The sequence below is a fragment of the Hirundo rustica genome, chromosome 8 (assembly GCF_015227805.2).
Source record: "Hirundo rustica isolate bHirRus1 chromosome 8, bHirRus1.pri.v3, whole genome shotgun sequence".
Classification (NCBI taxonomy): domain Eukaryota; kingdom Metazoa; phylum Chordata; class Aves; order Passeriformes; family Hirundinidae; genus Hirundo; species Hirundo rustica.
This window is the reverse complement of record NC_053457.1, coordinates 26,223,731-26,243,500: the sequence shown is the minus strand read 5'-3', so window position 1 is coordinate 26,243,500 and position 19,770 is coordinate 26,223,731. Positions and strand designations below refer to the sequence as shown.

General features: G+C 49.2%; 1 protein-coding gene and 1 long non-coding RNA gene across 2 annotated transcripts; both read right to left on the bottom strand.

The window, feature by feature from the left end:
• Nucleotides 1-5,236: 5,236 nt before the first annotated feature.
• On the bottom strand, nucleotides 5,237-8,298 carry LOC120755921 (uncharacterized). Its single transcript, XR_005701935.2, has 3 exons — nucleotides 7,850-8,298; nucleotides 7,374-7,500; nucleotides 5,237-6,983 (listed from the first exon to the last, which is right to left on the bottom strand). It is a non-coding gene; the product is annotated as an uncharacterized LOC120755921 (long non-coding RNA).
• A 1,319-nt stretch (nucleotides 8,299-9,617) lies between these two features.
• On the bottom strand, nucleotides 9,618-19,420 carry DUSP5 (dual specificity phosphatase 5). Its single transcript, XM_040071937.1, has 4 exons — nucleotides 18,915-19,420; nucleotides 14,641-14,783; nucleotides 13,039-13,258; nucleotides 9,618-11,253 (listed from the first exon to the last, which is right to left on the bottom strand). The coding sequence occupies exons 1-4, from the start codon at nucleotides 19,306-19,308 to the stop codon at nucleotides 10,853-10,855; spliced, it is 1,158 nt and encodes a 385-aa protein (XP_039927871.1). The 5' UTR covers nucleotides 19,309-19,420; the 3' UTR covers nucleotides 9,618-10,852.
• Between the last annotated feature and the right edge of the window lie 350 nt (nucleotides 19,421-19,770).

The following is a 19,770-nucleotide window of genomic DNA, read 5'->3' as shown; positions in this document are numbered from 1 at the left end:
TAACATTTTAAACTCACGAACAGATATTCTGATGTTTCACTTCCAGGCTGGGAAACAAAGACACTGAGAAAGTATCTTGCCCAAGGTCAAGCAGGGTAACAGTGGGACAGCCAAGAACACCTCTCGTCCTAGACCACCCAAGCCTGAATCCCAAGGCAGCAGGGCCATAATGTATCTTTCTCTCACCTTTGAACTCATTGGAGATTGCAGCAGGCAAAGTGAGAGAAACCAGTGCTTTTTTGACTGACCCCGGCACACGCATCCATCTCAATGTAGGAAACCCACCAAGCTTTTGAGGGACAAGGAGCACTCATGGTGAAAAAAAAATGCAAGCAAACCAAACATGGGCTTCCTTTCCAACAATTTCTTTTTGTTTTTAACGAATTACTGAGCTTTGTTGCTCTCAAACCCTGTGGTGACCCATGCCTTGCAATGCACAGTCTGAACCTGCAGAAATGTCTGTGATTTTGACAGTGAGCAACTGCCTGCCACAAAACTTAGGAGAGAGAGCCCTAAGCCTGCAAAAGCCTTAAAACAATCTCAGTTTGATAAGGGGTGGATGTAAATACGGGTTCAGATGCCAGCTGCACAGCACTGGCCAGCGACATCTCTGTTCCTTGGTGGGTGCCTGTTTCCACCAACTGCAGACCCTTTTCTTGCTCTTTGTTGTCTCCTGCTCCCTGCCCCTAACACACGAGGTGCTGTGTGTGGGGGAATTGGCTAGGAGGCATCTATATGAAAAATACGCATGAAAAGCACCAGACGGGGGGTTTTTGCTTCTCCTTTTCTGACTCAGTTTCTAGTCACTTAAAGAAACTCAAAACAGTCAGACAGCCTCTTTTTAAAAATAATAATAAAAAAAGTTTCTCTCGATCACTATGATCCTTTGAATGGCTAAAGATAAATAAGTTTTGTTGACTGTTAAGTATTCACCCATAAAACCTTAAATCCAACAACATTTTAAGAAAGCTAACATGTTTGTCAAGGAGAGTGGTGGGGTAAAACATCAGCATAAAACGAACAACGGAGAAAGGCTCCTTTTTGAGAAGAGCGTAGGTTATTACAAATAAATCTGCCGCAGGTTTACTGAAGAAAACAGTTATTTTGCTCATCATCCTTCAGACGAGCCTCTCTGTGAATAAAATGTGGTTGTGGCTGAATGAATTTCCCTCTCTTCACCAATTTCGTAAACGAAAGCGTTGTGCACAGGCGGAGCGAGCGCCGCGCCCGGGGCCGTGCCGGGAGCGCTGCCGGCAGATGGCGAGGGGTGACCGGGGTCACATCCTGCCCGAGGGGCGAAACCAGCCCTGCTTTGCTTTGCTGCCATGCAACAAAAAGCTTTGTTTCATTTGGGTGGGGTGCTTTTTGGTTTTTTTTTTCCCCCCCATTCTTCTTTTCTATTTTAAACTTGCATTGAGCTGTTTACGGGGTCAGCTGTGCTGGAGGGCACACATCGATGCAACTCCAGACCTGGTTTTGGATGGATCAAACACGAAGCAGAAGCATGTCCGGGACGCTGGATCCCACAGATCTGTTGCACCCAGTAGCTGCCCTAGCAGTGAGGGTGGCAGCCCACAGCATCCCTTGGCTTCAATAGGGCTTGCCCCGAGGAGAGCCTGGGTCAGCACCACCTCACAGGCATCAGGGCAACCGGGTGGCTTCTTTCAGGGGGCTGCATGACATTCCTGAGGCCAGCACCTGCCCATCCATCAGGGGGGCTCAGGGACAGCCCACGGAGATCAGGATCAACTGGTTCTCATGAAAATAAATCATAAACAAAGGTAGAAATCCAAAGATCTGTTTAATCCCAAGCTCCAGGTGAAAGATCACCAGCTCAGACAACAGTGCAAGACTAGGAAACTGGGAGGTGAATTAAAAGCAGTTAATTTTACTTCCATAAAAATCTCCTAATGTTCAAGCAAGCAGTAAATGCAATCCCAACAGCAGGGGAGCCACACAGACATAAATACCTGTCCCTTATCTGCAGGACTGGCTGCTTGCTCTGAAGGTGTGTCTGCAGGAAGACTGATTCTTGTTCTTACACAAGAGGAGATGAGGAGCCAAGGGGAAGCAGCAGTGCCTTGGCCCTGGAGGTGTTGCTGGTTTGATGACATAATTTACCAAAGGGATATTTTGCAACCTGTTCCCAGGAGTGGCAGGACACAGACTGACTGAGGGCCTTGGAGACTCCTTGGAGAAATTGGGGGATGGATGCCGAGAAATCTCCGAATGTCTCTGCACTTTGCACATGTATGAGCCAGACAGTGGGGCAGAGGCAGAGAGAGCCTGTGTAGATCTGTGACCCAGACTGCCTCATTTTGGGGCAGATTTTTCAGTCTTTGTGGCCAGTACAAACAAAATTACATTTGACAGAAACACGAGACTGGATATCTGACTTCCACAGAGCATCCTGAAATTCTGAAAAAACTCTTTTCCCTTGTCTCTGCTCCTAATTAGCACCCTGGAAAGAGGTGGCTGCAGTAAATTTTTAATTAGATTAGAACTAAAATAGTTATTTAGGCTGACCACATCCATTCAACAAAGTAATACATATCTAAACTCATCAGAATCACACTCTCTGGACTGTACTCTCTCTTTAAGCCATCTCTTTACAGACTCAGGATCCACAAACAAATGTGATTTAAGCAGAGAACCTAGAAAAGGCAGCCTCCTTTCTGCAAGGCATTTTCACACTAAGGCAGGTGAGTTGCTGACCTTATGGCATCTGACTGACTTTAACATGCTGGAGCGACTTCACCTGACACAGGGTGGCCTCCCCTGAGTGAGAAATTCCCCCCTGTGCTTTGAAGATCAAAGGAAAGCAAAGATAACTTCCAGTTTTGTCATGGAAACTAAAACCACTGCCCCAGGGACTATCTTGGGCCTCACTCCCCTTTAGCGCTCAGCATTTCTCAGGCTCTTCCCAGGCAGAGCCCGGGGACAGCAGGACATTGTCCTCTCACACCCCAGCGGGCAGGTTTCACCGGTGCAATTTTCACCCTTCGGTGCCGATAACAGATATCTTTGTTATCTTTTCCAGCCCTCCAAGGAAGTGTCTTGCTGTTTATTCTATGCGATCTCTCCTAGCCCTGGCCTGCTGTGCCGGCTGCCTCTTGTACAGAGGGAGGATGGAGAAGGAAATGAGAAGAGAACCAAGATGGGAACACTGAAGCCTCTCGGCAGCCTCCCCTGCTGTCTGCAGGCATTTCCCGTGCGTCCCCACAACCTTCCCCCGGGATCGCACAAGCCGCAGCACTGAGCACGGCAGTAGCTGGCCATGTAGAAGTTTCCCCCTTCTCCATGGCTGGAGCATATAACCATCAGATCTCACAGACAAGTCGAGAAAAACTCCGCTCGGCTGGGTTTAGTAATCAGAACTGCCAGGAGCCACTTTAACACTTAGCAGCGCAGGGAACAGCTATCCCTCCCCTTCTCTCCACTGGTGGTCCCTGATCAATTCTCTCGAGCATATCCGCCTGTGTCTGTCATGCTGACTGCCAGAAAACCAGCTGCTCTTCACAGCTGGATTTAGTAAACTGAACCATGTCGATGCTTTAGCACTCAGTAGCACACAGATTTCCTGCCACCCACCCAGGGCTCCCATCGCCTGGCAGAGTGGCTGTGGTGGCTGTCTGAAAGTGCTCCACCATTGGTTTTGTTTTTAACTAAATAATACATTATATCCTGGGGGAAAAGAACAAAAAAAAAAAAAACACCCACAAAAAAAAAAAAAAAAAAAAAAAAAAAAAAAAAAAAAAAAAAAAAAAGCAAAACCCCACAACAAACTCTCTCTTCTAATAAGGAACATATGGACTCACAAGCACAGTACAATAAATACATCACGGTAACAAGATTTTGTGCTTAGGCTAGTCTTTGTCATGGGTCTAATGTGCATTGAGAACATATGAAAAAAGCTTTATGCCTTTCTCAGAATGAGATTGATATCATTATCCCTGATGCAAGACAGGATGCAGAGACATACAGATAAGCCTGTGAGAAACATTTAGAGAGACATTCAGGTTCACTCTAGGACCAAAATGCTTCTCGCATGAGCAAAGCCACATCAGCAAAGCTCTGTTTCAGCAACAGAAATGAAATATCCTCCGCAGAAGTGAGCTGTCCTGTGGAAAACACTGTTTTGCTGCTGTAGTCCTTTTCTATATACTCAAGGGACCCATCTGGTCAGCTAGGTCAGTCCAGGTCTCACTCACTTCCTTTATGCTTTTGACAAATGTGGCTGTGCCAGCAGGAGCAGCCGCATCACTTGCCCTGGAAATCCACAGGCAGAGCCCACAAATAGATCCCAGACTGCCTGACCCCCAGGCTCTCTGTTAGCCGCAGTAATTACTCAGGGCAATGTGGGCATTGCTGGGGAGACCTCAGGCTGAAAGCATATCTAGGAGATGAGCACAGCTCTGCTCCGTCCCTGTTGGGAATCTGCTGCACCCTGGCCAGCCGCTCGGGGCCCAGCCGGATGGAAGTGAATGGTCGTGCTGGAATTCGTGTCAATTGATTTTCCAGTTAACTTGACTTTACGTGATTGGAGGCATTAGAGCAGAGAGGATATACCCCTTGTTCCAGTCGAGTCCTATAGACCTCAAATGTCATTTCAATGCAAAAGCAAGTCTTAGCTCCAATTAGAACAAATGGTTCCTTAAAATAAAGATTTAATGGAAAGATTCATCCAGGGCCTGATCCGAATCCCATTGTGCCATTGTGTTCGGGGGCCCTTCTCCCCACCGAGGCAATAGGCTTTGGTTCAGGCCCTGGAGGCAGCTCACAATGTATGGGCAATTTAATAACGAGAGATGACTCACACACTGTCTGCTTTACAAAGGAATCTCAGAAATGGAGTACCACTGTGACAGAAATAAATCACTATTCACACACAGACAACACCCCCCCACACCCTCCCCCCCCCAGAAAAAAAGAGTGCCCATAGAAACTACATTGTCATTTCCCTTGGGAAACAAAAACCTGGTCCAATTAACACTTACTCAAATGTTTAACTTTGTTAACATGATTAGCTCAGAAAACCAAATCTGGAAATATGGTTATGTCAAGGGGGTTTGAAGTTTGAATTGAGGCTTTTATCAGTTTGCCTTTCATTTCTGAGCCTCTAACAGTCCCAGAAGATCAGAAACCTTTATGTGGTGCCTGTTCTGAAGTCCTAGTCATGACTGCAGCGAGCATGGGCTGAGGCTGGGGCAGGATTTATACTAAAGGTCTTTCCCACTTCTCCTCATGCATGGCATGTCTTGTGGATCCATTGGATCTCATGCAAGCTTGTGTCCTAGAGATTCTTTCTGCCCACAATCTCCCCAGAACAAGTCATATTTTGGGATATGAGAACAATCCCTGACAGAAATATGGGAGTTCTCAGGCAATGCTGTCCCTGAGGCCCTTTAAGATTCTTTCCCCCTTTCTATCTACAGTGTTGACTCCTGATCTTGAGTTACTGCATTTATGGGTTTGTTTGGTGTCCTTCTAGGATTCCCAGAAGCTACAAAAAACAGCCAGTGACTTCCATGGGGTAGGCTAGTGCATGAAAGGGATATCCAGGGGCCACACTCTTCAATAGTTAGACAAGGCTGGAAGAAGTGCTGAGCATTTCAGCCATTGCTGCAGAAGCCATTTCTCTTGGTAACCTTTACATTGCCTGCAAGCGTTCATAAGCAGGACACATAGGAGTGTATCACCACTGCTGATGGAAAACCTGAACTGATTTGGTAAGCTTTACTTAGATGTCAGAATACCTTGAATTTTGAAGCTGAAATAAAAAGGTTGAAATGACCCTGAAATTTCTAATGCAATGGTAAAATAAAGTAGGACTTTACAACTGAGGCCCTGGTGTCAGAACTCCATTTGATTTTCTCTGATGACTCAACCTATTTCACAAGCTATTTTCATATTCCTTATTTAGCAAACTTACTCATGTCTCAGTAAAAGCCTACAGTGTGATAAAGCCAAGAAACCATAATGTGTGGTACTGGTAACACCTCCCACGTAAAAGAAAAATCCTACTTCCATATTTATGTGGCTCTGCAAATTGGTTCCTGCCTTCTTCTCCCCAGAGAGTGAGCTGGCAGTGTGTCTACTCTCCAATTAACATGAAGCTGTGAAAAGTGGAGATGGAGGGTCAAATTCACCATACCTGGGGCCTCACACATTTTTTTTTCCGTGTTACAGGCACATTTGGACCTTTGACTTCCCTGCAAGGCAAGTGTTGTTTTTAGCACACAAATGACAATGCCTGCAGAATACCTTCTTCATTTATGCTTTGCCTCCTAAAAAAAGAAGCTCCCATCAGAAGGTAAGAAGCTAAGAAGAGCTGCCCACGTTGTGGTGCACAGGGACTGCTCAGGGGATGGGCACCTTTGCACCAACTCCCCATGGAGCAGGTCAATTTTACCTGGGTTTTACTGGTAAGGATGTAATTTCTACCTATTGGAAAGCTCTTTAGGCAGGAAGAAGAAGAAGCTGGAGAAAGCCTGTGCTTTTAACGAGAATAGACTGCAAATCACACCGGCAAATGCATGGACTAAAAAGACCCTTGGGGACACTTAAGGACAACACCCACTCATCCAACTCCACCCTAGATTCCTCCCCAATCTGATTTGCAATGATGTAAAGAGATGTATTTTTTGTGGCAGTTTCTCGAATGCCTGTTTCTCTTGGAGACAGAAAGGAGAGGCAGCATGTGCAAAGCAGAGCCAGAGGCTGAGCAACTGCTCTCATACTTGCAACATAACTGCTCCTTGCAAGCCTAAAAGCAAGGGACCAAAAGCTACATGGCACGAGCCCTGTTCAGTCCCCCAGGATCTGAAACATGTCTCGAAAGGCACCAAGCTGTCCAGGACACAAGGGTGCACCATCAGAAGTGTGAATGGAGAGATGTCACATGCCAGCACAGCTCTTGCACTTCCATAGGCAACTTGCAAAGTCCTCTTTTCTCTGACATTTCCTCTCATCTTCTGTGGGTTCTGGTATCATAAGGGATAAGCTCTAATTAAAGCTTTGTCTCAGAGTATACCAGTCCTGCCATCTTTCCCTCATTTGCCTCTTCTGAAGTCTAATAGCATCCTGAGAACAGCTTCCCATTGCTGTTATAGCTACAAGGGTCTCTAATTTCCATCCAAATCTTGTTTTTGAGGCCTCTATTCCTCTGTGAAGCTTAGCTTCACAGGCTATGGACACAGGCACATTGAACCAGGTAGTTCAGCCTTCCACTCTTCAGCTCTGACAGTCCCCACACACCTGCCTGATCTGAACTTCCACCCTTAGCTGTGGTGGGCTAACAGCTGGCCTGAAGGCCTCACAATTATAAATAATCCCAGTTTTATAACTGAAAATATAACTAAATAGGTAAGTACCTTGATGGTGTAACTCGAGCAGTGTGGGCTGTTGGAGAGCAGGCTCCGTCCGCTGGGGACACGAGCGGCCATTGGCCGGGTGGCAGCTGGTTTGGGCAGTGGGGATTGACCACACAGACCTTCAGATCTACGTAAGGAAAAGAGCACTCAATAAAAGTTGTCTGTTGTGCACAAACCTTGGCGTGTTCTGTCGTGTTCCTGTCTCCAACACCAGCCACACTTAGCAATGACCCACTTGAACCCAAGCTCATCTGGGCTATAAAAACCTCCTAAATCTTGCATCCTACCAAATCTGGTGAACTTCCTCAGTGCACAAACCACAAAGCACAGGTGGACCTGTTCCTTTCCCTAAGGATGAAGGTATCTATTGAGTGTTGCTGTCTGGAGGCAGAGAACCAGGGGCCCTGCCCTGCACATGTGAATTCAAACACATTGCCTGTTCCCAAGTAGGTGCTATCCCAATCTGACACACTTACCTTCATACATTAGTGCTCAGATCCTCAGCTGCTTCTTTCCCGTGGGAGCAGCATGGCCAGGGAGGGAGGAGGGCACATACTCTCAGCCCAGAGCCCTACAGTCAGATGGCTGTGATGTCCCCTCAGAGAGGTGGGGCCTGCCAAATTAGCCAAGGGACTGAGCTGGGGGCAGAGGTCTCACACTAGTGCTGAACTAGCAGAGCAGGCACCAGCACGAACATGGGAACACAACCCATGGAAGGCAGCATTTGCATCCCACTCTGACTCGGATGCTGAGACTTCCTTTTGCCAGCAGCAAAGGTGGATTAAGACCAGCCAAGAAGAGGGGACCCCTGCCCTGAGCAGGAGCATAAACATCGCTCTCCTGTGTCCAGGCATGACAACAACTCCTCTTCAGGCTTCCACAGGGCTGTGGCTTTCTATCCTTGCTGAATCCCAGCCCAGCATCTCCCCCTGCTAACACTATCCACCAACACACTGTGCTTGAAGCCCAGGACAAGAGCTCCCTTCCAAACACAAAGCAGCTCCCTTCCCTCTCTGCCAATTACCTGGCTCCTCCACCTGGCCTGTGATCTCTTCCAGCTGTCTTGGTCAAATCTGTCGAGGTCAGCAGTCCCTCTGTTAACCCCTTCAGCCCACTGCCTTGTGCCCTGCAAATATTCCATCATTGACTCTGCATAGGGTTTCAGCTTTCCCATCCTTAAGAAACAAAGCTGGTTGTCCACCCAGAAGGGTTCAATGCGGTTTTAATGGGAAATATATGCTCTGTTTCTGTCCAGGTTAGGTCTCAGTACTCTGGACATGGACACTCTCAATAAGCTCAACAGCCTTTCTGCTTGGGTGCTGGTGAGGCTGAGAGGCAGAAAGCTCTTTCCAGAGTTCTCCAAGGGGGGCCAGTCAGGTCTTTCAGAAAATTAATTGATCTGCTCTTACTCGATCATCTGCCTTACCTCCCTGACTGCTGGTTCCCATGCTCAGCTTTCCCAGTGCCCAGGCAGGGCTCCTGACGCATCCCTCTGACATTGGAAAAGAAATCCAAGAAATCCACATCTCCAATAAGACCTTCTCATCTGTCACATTTGCTTCCCTGGGGGTAAGAAGTTACAAAGAGATGCTGCATAACCCAGATACTTGCCATAATTTTTTTTCAACTCGATAGTTTGGAATTGCAGATCATAAATGTGCTGCAGTGATGAGCCAGAAAAACCCTAGAAAATTCAAGATGAAAAGGGGCATGAAATGCATCAGACATGGTGGTACTTCTATTTTTTTTTTTTTTTTTTTAATTTAAAAAAGTGAAAAGATGAGTGTTATCCACATGCCCCGGTTCCTGGCACCCAGAGGTGCTGTGTGTCACACACAAGCTTTGCTCAGAAGACCAGGGCACGTAGCACCCCTTGTCATGGGTTGGAAGGAAGTGGGGGCCGTGCCTAGTTCAGATTTTCATCTTCAGCGAGATGGTAAATCTTATATAAAACATGCATGAATCAAAACAGAAGTGCCTGCAGGGCTGCTGGGAAGTGACGCTGCCATGACTCATGTCATTCTGTTTAAAACAATCCTCCCCCTCACCCTCTCACCTCTGTAGTGATGCACCTTGGTGGCTTTTCAGCACACAGCACCGTGATACTTTCCCATCTCTTCTGCCTTCTTACTTCACTTTTACACCACGGTGTTTTTCTCAGGTGACCTCTCCTGCCACCGAGCTCTCCCAAAGCACTCTCACAAATCACTCCAAGTAAAACAAACAGATTTATTTTCCTGGCATTTTTTTTTCCTTTATTATTTTTTTACACACCATGAAAACCATTGCAGGTTTTCTTTCACATTCACGAGATCTCCTGGAAATTATTGCCATTTCCCATACTTATCACATATTAAAAAATAATAAAAAGGTCAACAGACAGAGACACTCACTCTGAACTCCCTGTGGACACAGAAGCCAATGTGAGCAAGACAGAAATAATTTTTTTTCTGGACAAAGGCTGACTAGAGGTGACCACACATTCTAAGCAAGTCACATAACACTGAAAAAGACCGCTCGATCACGCACGATACACAATGGGAACACTTGGGAAGGGATGGAGAAAAAGTTGTCTTGGAGCTGAAAGCTTGTCAGGTTTTTTTGGTGTGAAGTCCAGCAGTTACAGTGTTTTACAGTGTTATCTGATGGGAAGTGGATGTGATGAGAATTGTGGAGACATTCAAGTATTCTAGGGCTGCTCTTAAATAACAGATGGGAGGATAATAGCTCAGCAGGGTAGCTGATAGACGTTAAGTCCCTGCTTTACTTAAAAGCATATCCAGTACAAAGGCAAATACAGGAGTACAGGAAATGCCACACCTGAATGGACCCACCGGTCGGGGTTGGTATCCAGTTACACTGTGGACAATACCCGACACTTCAGAGGCTGGAGCACAAGGGGGGATTTTCGCCTGGTTGTGCAAGTGTCCTGGGAAAGGCACTCCCTCTCCCCACTCCGGCCCTTTGCTACCTGAAACATGACACAGGAGAGGGGAGGAGGAAAGCAGGAGAAAGATTTGAACAAATATTCACTCCCACCACCTCTGTGGTTGCAAAGGTAGCGCTTTTCATTTTGCTTGCTTCCCTGCTGCTGCTGTTTATTGCTTGAAAACTTTAAATAAGGGTCTTTTCAAAAATAAGATTGGAAGCAGATGGGAACTGAGAACATACTAAATGGATTTCTCATTGTTCCCCAGGAATCTGGAAATACAGTAGTGGGTGCACGTTTTATGGTTAAAACCCTAAAAAAGCACTTTGTATTTTTTTTTTTTTTTTTAAAGGACAATAAAAGTTCAGAAAACCTGTCATGCTTAGATCACTTGCATCTTACAGTCACAGCATATGGGAAGATGACCCATGACAACCACTCCATCTCAGAGTAAGCGGATGAAGTTTCTCTATTGCACATTCATGAAATGTTCTTGTTGGGGATCACAGTTTGGATCAGGACCACAGCAGCTCCGGGCTCCCCACGCTGTTCAGCAGGACGAAGACGCCGTCATTGGGCTGAGCTTCAGCTGGTGGACAGGAGAGTGGATGGGCACAGAACTCAACACTGAGGTAGGAAAGGCAAAGCATGAGCCCTCAAAGTTTTTGCCTAAAGTCAGTTCCTCCGCAAAGAAAGATGCGGCTTCTCTTTTGCACGAGGCGACGGGGGGGCTGGGGGTGGAAGACAAGATCTCTGACTCGTATTGTAGCAACTGGCCCATGAAACCGAAGTTTGGTGAGATCAGGCTCCGGCGCTGCTTGATGTAATCGAAGGCTTCGTCCAGGCGCAGCTTCTTTGTCTTCATGAGATAGGCCATGCAGATGGTGGGGGAGCGCGAGATGCCCGCCTCGCAGTGCACCAGGACCTTGCCGCCGGTTCGCCTGACGTAATCTGGGGGGAAAAGCCATTGCAGACATCAGTCGTTGTTGGGGAGGGAGAGGACGCTGCCACGCAGCCAGCGCGCCAGAAAGGAGAGGCTTGCTCTTCTGTTGGGTACTAAGGGTGACGTGGAGGTTAAAAGACAAGGAGGACAAAATCCAGCTTGTGACAAACCTGAGCTTGGTTTCAGAATCTGTGGATCCTGATTTGGTTATTTTTGCATTTTTTAGGAAAATCCATTCCCATCTCCTTTCTTGTGCCTACTTCTCTTTTGGGACAACTGACATCGAAGAACATTGTGAGGTAGGCAATGCTGTACCTGCATTTCTCTGCCTGCAGCTCAAAATGTTGTGAAGTTCAGCCTGGCCAGCCCTCCCACTACCTGTTCACTCAAAAACTGCAGGGGCTCTCATTAACTTTGCTAGAAAAACAGGGTTTTTCTTCAAAATCCTAACTCCCTGCTTGGCCAGTTGGCAGCAAAGAGCAGTACCAGGAGGTACCCCCGGTGGAGAGGCTGAGCTCAGTCCCTGGGGCCTCACCACAAAGCACACAACCACTGGTAGGCAGTTGCTAATTACAGCCTGGTTAAAGGATGCTTGGACTTAAGTCAGGATATGAAAAGCTTATGCAAAGCACCCATTTTACACAACAGGAGCCACTGTGGTTACTCACACAACACAATGATTGTTATTAGATTAAAGAGAATGTGCTTAAAATAAGCCCTTTCCACACAAAAACGCTGTTCAAAAAATAGACTTTTCTCTGCTCTATTACCTTGAGCAACATGTTCAAGCTCCAGTTTATGGATAACTGTGAGTGTAGTGCTCAGGGAAACACACAGAGCTGAGGAAGTTATCATTTGCTTGCCTTCAATTGTCTGCCAGGGGACTGTCACCACGACCAGTTATATTTAGCTACTGCACAAAATAAGGAAGACAGGGATTTGAGTCATCCTCAGCATCTACACCACATGCCCAGTTTTAAAAGAAAGTGAAAATTAAAGTCATCCTTAAAATCTGGGAAAATTTCAAGTGGCTCGACATTATCAGAAAGGGTTGAGGATAGGACAGAAAGGTGCCATAAATTATTATTTCCCTGAAAGGTGTGAGGTGTCCCTTACTGGGAAGGGGAAGGACTCAGAGAGCACCCTCAGGCCAGGTTTTTGTAATTCTGCTTCCACTGTTGAAGGACTCAAACTCAGCTGAGCAATTAGTCCAGTGAGTCTGTAACTGTGTTTTATTCTCTTTCTCTCTTGAGTATTCCTGGAGAGCAACAGCACCAATTTCAAACATCATCTCCACTCAGGCTCAGGCTTTTCTCCACCCCACTAAACCATCTTGTGCTTCTCAGGGAGAATCCTCCTCCTGTGTTCCCTGGCACAGCTCGTGTTCACTCCCCACTCAGCCGAATGCAGGAAGATTTGAAATGGAACAGCACAAACTTCTCTAAAGGCCTCCTCATTTTTTTGCCTTGGGGTATTTGATTAAAGGGTGAGATACCAGTATGATCAAAAGGAGGGATGGAAAGAGCTCTGTGATAAGGGGGGACAATGGATTTGTAAGACCCCACCTTTGGGCTATCTCAGCACAGTAAGGCAATAAGCTGATTCTGCTTCACCTGGTTGTTACTGAGTCTGGCATGCAAGTCCAAGGAACTGGGGTTGTTTTCTTCACAAAATTTAGTAGACTTCGATGTGCATTTTATTTTAAAGTTAATTAAATTAATTTTTAATTGATTTTACATTTTAAATTAGTTTAAAATACATAAAGATCTGAAAATTTGTTCATTTGTACCTACCAATGAAGTCTATGGCTTCCTGGAAGTGAGAGCTGATGTCTGCTGTGTGGCTGTCCTCCACTGGGATCCACTTGTAGCAATACTGGTCTTTGAAGGACTCTGAGCTTTTCCTGGAGACATTTAGCAGGGCTGTGATGTGCAGGTTGGCAAGAAACTCGCACTTGGAAGCGTGATAGGCACTACCAAGGTAGAGAAAAGGCAAGATTTCCACTGGACCACCCTGGAAGAGAAGAAGCAGAAACATGTAATTCTTTTTTCAGAAGTCCTGAGACCTAAGAGTGAACAAGGGAGCCCATGTGGGTGCCTGCTCCCTCCCTCTCTGGCTTTTTTGGGCCACAGTGCTGCTGGCCAGTGAATCAGTCCCATGGCAAAGCCCATGCAGGAAAAATATTTTCGTTTTCTTGTTCACATCTGCGAAGTACAAAATCAGACCCAAGCCATCGTGTGCAGGATGTTTGTGGCATTCTCTAAAGCGCTGCCCCTTGCAGTGCACCCAAAGTGCTTTCACAGAGGCAAGGCAGGGAGCCACATCCAGCAGGGAGGAAGATTAGGATGGAGGAAGAGGCTGCTTTGGCTCAGCCAGGGCTTAGCCCCTCTGGTCACATCTCCAAAGGGGAAACAAAGCAAAAAAATCCGGGCACAGGCCCCTCATGTGCCTTCACCCCACACCTCTGTGGAGCACAGCCCCTTCTGCGTCACCCACCCTGAGACGTCATCTCAGTTCCTCCTCCCCGAGCACGAGCAAAGGCTGGATGACGAAACGGCGGAAGAAAAGCCACCGAAAAGCCACCGTCTGACACAGCTTTCTGAGCTGGCAGGTAACTTTCCATGATGCACAGGAGCTGCCGCCACCCCCCAGCTGCAAGAAAGCGCCTTTCCACTCCCCCTGAGCTGCCCGCACGGTGGGTTCCCGAGCATCAGGGACAGCTGGCAGGCAGCCAAGGTGGCAGGAGCAGGCCCGGTGTGGGAGGCGCTCCCAGGAGGGCACAGAGGCATCACAAGGGGACTCCCCTGAGCGGCAGGAAACGCACGCCCTGGCGGAAGCGTCCTGACCGCAGGGTGACATCTCGGAGCACACATAATCCCCGGGCTGGGTGGGCGCACGATGACTTCCTCTGTGGAAACCCCACTTCCCCAGTGCAGAGGTGGGTCTCTCTTCTCAGAGGCACCGGCCCCTCGCCAGCCTCAAATTCCTCCCGGGATCTCAAAGGTGTCATGGGCAAAATGTGCTCCTTTTTCTGCTGGAAGAGCGACACTCCTGGCGGCCCCTCCCCTGCCCATTCTCCATCTCCTGTGGAGGTGTGAGCTGCTGATGGCTCATGCTGTCTGGGCATGTGATAAGAGAGTTCAGAAATACAGTTTGGGGGCTCGATACGGTGTTTTTCCTCCTTCTGTTTCCTAATTTTGAAGCCAGGCAGAGGTGATGCTGATCAGCAGCACACACTTATTCAGCACACAGGCTGTCAGCCTGGGCTGTGACAATTTATTGACAGCCCACGGCAGCAGCAGGGCCACTGACACCCTGCCAGCCTCCAACAGAGCCTGGTGGCAGCAGGGAGAAGTCTCAAGGGGAGGGTCACCCACCACAGCCATGGCACACACCTGGTCATAAGCAGGTTTGTGGTTGGCACTCTGCTTCTCACAGTGGCTGGCAAGGTTTCTCTCTGCCTCCGTCCTCTCTGGGGAAATGAGTTTTCCATTCACGCAGCACTCAGGATATTGAGAGTTAAAGGTTTCATATCCCCCTGGGGAAACAAGAAAAAGAAGAAGATATGAGTATTTGCCCTGCCAAGGACTGGTTTAATTCAAGTGAAGGACAAACGAAGCTCCAGTGCTTGCAATGCAGTGGGATAGCAGTGCCCAGCCATGAGCTCCAGGGGAGGGTCAGTGAGGGACAGTGCTCCTCTGGGAAAATGGGTTTGCTTAAAAGATTTTGGGCACCCAAGGAAAAATCTCTGATACACTGACAATTATTAACTTGCCAAAACCCAGGGAATCCAGACTAAAGCTGTTAGCAAATGTAATTCTGTTGAGTCTATCAAACATTAACTCCTGCACAGAGGGGACTAAACTCCCTCCCCCCAGGTTTGATGCATGAGCACTAATTCCAGCATTTGAGGCAGAGATTTCTGTACTCAGGAGTAATCTTTTCTAAACCTGTCATTAATATATATACTGTGACAACACACAAAATATTTTATTTGCATTTTTAAATGGACACAAACATAAGAGGGGGGATGCTTGCATCTGTCTCATTAATCACCACAACGCATGAGACAGTGAAGTAATGAAGATGGTCCCACTGAAACCAATCTTCTAAATAACAGCTATAAAACTTAATGAAATCCTGTGACAGCATTTGACAACTGAATAGCCCCACATGAGCTATTCTGCACGGTTAAGTACTGCATTCACTTCATTCAGTGCACTGCTAATGAAAAGGAATTAATCCTATTATTACATTGTTACTCAAAGTTTGTTGTCAGCTAAATTGTTGCCTGTTTCCAGGCTGGGAATATTCTGCATGGAAGCACATCATCTCAGAAACGAACCTGAATAAGTCAGGTAGCAGAAGCAGCCTGGAAATGTCGGTGGTGTGCCACGTGTCTGCCACCTGTGCTTTCTCAGGGCAGAAATGAATGGCTCATGAGCAGCTACATTCAATAATCCTTCAGCGTGGCCCTCAAGTGAACAAGGCTTGGAAGGCAAAGCCTCCCCTTGTGATTCATTCACCTGCAAATGTTTCACCTTGATAAGCTGTGTCGGTGTGGGTGCTCTGGTGCAAGGAAGGATTTTGAAATGAGGGGAGTGCTGAAGACCAGAGCAGCCACAGGACCCTCACCAGCCTCACGGCCAGGGCTGCCTGGTACAGCCACCTCTGACAGTTCTGCCCCACAACAACAGTGTCTCATCTGTTTGCAGTGTTTGAGCAGATGAGTGCTCAAATTCATGACGTGGTACTGTCACCTACTCGTTCCTGCCATGGGGTTCTCGTGTTGCAAATGGTCAGCATGATCCAAAGCCCGCTGAATGTGATGAAAGTCTGTTTTCCATGACAGAGGGCAGAGGAGCTCTGCAGTAAATGGGCACTCAGCCTTGCACCTTTCCTTCTACCCCCAGGCACATTCTGCCAGCTCCTCCCAGAGCTCAGAGCATGAGACAGTTGTCAAAGCCAAGTGACCGTGGACACCATGGTGGTGGTGGGAGGTGTTTGATAAAATGATATCCACAAGAACTGGGTTGAAAAAATGATATCCCTAGCAACTCACAGTGTAAAAAAACAACAAACACAAGAAGTTCTACACAGTTCCCTGATCTCCAGCTGCCCTTCATGGGGTGAACTTTTGAATCCTCTTGTTTTGCATAGCTGACCTTATCTTCCCCCAGCCCCCCAGTCACTGCCATCACATAGGAAAAATATGTCCAATTTATAGAAATAACCATGGTCCCCATTTACGCCCTGTGTTGTTGTTGGTTTTACTCTTGAATGAGCACAGAAATCTGCCCGAGCCAAACCTGCGTGTGTTCGAACAGACATGCGTGTCTTGTGTCTCCTGGGGCAGCTAACACATGCAGCTGGTGAATGGTTAATTACAAGCCTTGGGGATCAAGATATTTGCAGGCCATTCTTACAGTGAGTCATCTGCTCATCCCATCCTCCAGCAATCTCCTCTCTTCCCCCTCCCCACTCAACCTACCTTCCCTGAGGTCATTTCTGCAAATACTCTGTTGCTCATCATGGAGAGCTGAGCTGCACTTCCGTTTTAATCAATAAGTAATAGAATCGTTATCAGCACCGAGGGAGGACCCGTTATTTTATCTTTCTTTTTCCCTGACACACAACCACTCTCACCGTGCTGAGGCTGAGCTCACCCAGAGTGAAACTGCACCTACACAGATGAAAGATGTGACCCTGCAAGCCAGAAAGTGATGGAGGGAACTGGGCCTGGCATGCAATGACTCGGTTCCAGCTGCTCTCTCTGAGACCATATCCTCAGGATCTTGATGACCTCCTCATATCTTATTGCCAGACTCCCTTACCACTTAAGTAGCCAATGCATCCTCCCAGCTCTCCATGCCTAGGGAGAACAGGAATATAAGGGGAAGCCTCAAAGAGGATTTTTCCTGGTGGTTTTACAGCCTACTATTTGCAAAGCTGGCAGTGGAGGCCTCCAAAGGACCCTTTCTCCTGATCAGAACCCAGTGTTCCAGGGTGATTTATACCCCCACTGTGCCAAGGATCTTTCCCCAGGCCACAGCAGCTTCCTGGGGGTCTGTTGCCCCACTGAATCACAAGTGCTGCCCACTGAGTCATGGGTCTGAACCTGCAGCCCCGAGCACTTCCAGCAAAGCAAAAGGAAACTGCAGCAGGAAAAGCAGGAAATATTCTCATACACTGAGAGGAAATATCTTCAGCCTCAAATCAACAGGCTTTCAAGGTAACACACTTCACAACTCACAACATGTACAAAGCAGAGCCTACACTAACCCCTCACCCCGGATAAACTGCCCACAGCCAGTCACCACTTCAAAGTGTGAGGCTGGTACACGAGGAGGAAAGGATGATCCTGTGGCTAAACAAGCAGTTTGGGAGTCAGCAGAGCTTAATTCGGGCCCTAGTTTACCGCAGACTTCCCACCGTGACCCTGAAGATATTTCTTCATCTCTAGTTTAGTGTGGTCCCTAAGGATTTGAATGACACAGCACCAGTATCTCTACCCTCCAGTAGCAGAATTTTGCTTTTGGGGTGGCTGTCAGATCCAGCAAAGGCTGATAGTGGCTGGACAGAAGCAGGGTGGTGACAAACAGCCGGGCAGCATCCCCCTGCTCCAGTTCCAGGCAATACCCAGGCTGAAGATGTCTCTGTCCCAGCGGGAGCTCATTACAGAAGGCAAAAACTGGGCACATCAGGACAAAAACTAGTGAGAGAAGGCTTATTAAAAGCGAATTAACCCTGGCCCATTAGAACACAGGAGTAGGCATTATTCAAGAAACGTCGCCTGGTTTTCCCCTCCCTTTTATGGCCTGACGGTATGGCAAGGGGGTTTTGGAGAGCGCAGCCTCGGCGCGGCGCGGCTGCGGGAGCCGCGTGTGCGGGGCTTCGGGCGGGAGCGGCCCCGCTGCCGGAGCAGGTGGGGGCTGCGCTGGGAAAGGACAGAAGGACAAAGGCGCTGCCTGAAGCGGGGGGGCGAGGCAGGGGCGGGAGGACAGGGAAAGGGCGGGCTGCTATGCTCGCTATGCTATTTATCGTTTTATTAGCCCGGGTTACACGGAAGGAAAACAAAGAACCGCAATCGAAGGGCTGTAACACACGTGAGGGGAGGAGGTATTTCTGTCCCCCGACGAGCCCCGGAATTTCGGCTCGAGGTTTCCCCTGTCAGCGTCAAAGTGCCCGACGGGGAGAAACCTCTCCGCCCTCGGTCCCAGAGTTTCGGGCGCCCAGCACGGGAGTGAGCCCCGGTGTCACCGGGCGGGGAGCGAGTAGCGGTGGCCTCGTCTCTCCTCATACCCGCAGGGCTGATTTTGTTTCCCACGCAGCGCCAATGTCATCCCCCCCTTTGATAATCTTCAACTTTTGCTGTTCTTTACTGATATTTCCTGCTTTCCCCTCAGCCTCTTAAACGCGTGGCGGGGGTGAGCGGAAAGGCATTTCGGCTCAGCCCGCAGAGTCTATCCGGGATTTATTTCCAGTAGGTGGAAAAGAAACAAAATCCCGGCGTTACCTCCCTGCCCTCCGCCAATAATCAGGTTCACTGCAGGGCGAACGAGAGGGAACGGGAGCACCTCGGAGCCGCCAGCAACCGGGGGAGGGGGGAGCTTCGATCGCACCGCTCTCCCCCGGCCCCTGTCCCTCGGATCCCCGCGACCCCTCTCACCTTTCAGGAAACAGACTCTGGTCCCGGCCTCCGGCAGGCTGGAGAGCAGGGCGTTGAGCACGATCTGGGCCGTGCTGTCCTTCTTCAGCTTCTGCCAGTGGCCCGTGTCCTGGTCCAGCACCACCACGGCCGCCAGGCGGGCGGCCCCCGCCGCCCCCTCGCCGCCCAGCAGCAGCCGGGCTCGGGCCGCCGCGTCGGGCACCACGAAGTGGAGCGGCACGGCCCCGCCGCGGGCCCGCCGCATCACCACCGAGTTGAGGTTGACGTTGAGCGAGCCGCGGAGGGAGGAGGCCGAGTAGGACAGGTAGGGCCGGCAGTCCAGCACCAGGCAGCGGGAGGGCTCCTTCCGCAGCAGCTTCCGCAGCTGGCGGCAGTCGAGGGACGTGACTTTCATGCCGGCCGAGGGTCGCGCCCCGCCGCAGCCGGGGCAGGAGAGCAGAAAGCGGCAGGAGAGCGCCCGGTGCTGGCGCGGAGCCGGCGGCGATGGGACGGGACGGGAGGGACGAAGGCACCGCGGGGCCGCACCAAGCCCGGGCAGGGAATCCCGGCCGGCGCCGCCGGGCATTTATATGAATGAGAGGCCGGGCCGTGACGACACTGCCCAAATAAGGGGAGTGACGCGCCCGCCTCCCAAACATGGACATCCCCCGCCCCGCGCACCGCCTCCTGGCGGGGATCCCCTCCCTCCCTCCCTAGCGGCGGTAGGTCAGGATCGGAGGCAGAGGAAGCTGAAAAACGCTGCAAAAATTCTCCACTCATCGACTGAGGCTCATCCCGACATCACCCCCGCCTCCTCCCCAGCGCGTCAGGAAAGTAGGGAAGCGTGCTGGGGGGTGGAGGAGAAGGAGGGAAGGGA

Excerpts from the sequence above, each read along its gene's own strand:
- DUSP5 (XM_040071937.1), bottom strand. The coding sequence starts at position 19,308 with ATGAAAGTCACGTCCCTCGACTGCCGCCAGCTGCGGAAGCTGCTGCGG. Across the intron at positions 13,259-14,640 it reads ACAAACCTGCTTATGACCAG|GGTGGTCCAGTGGAAATCTT; the intron begins GTGTGTGCCATG and ends CTTCTCTTCCAG. Across the intron at positions 11,254-13,038 it reads GGAAGCCATAGACTTCATTG|ATTACGTCAGGCGAACCGGC; the intron begins GTAGGTACAAAT and ends TTTTCCCCCCAG.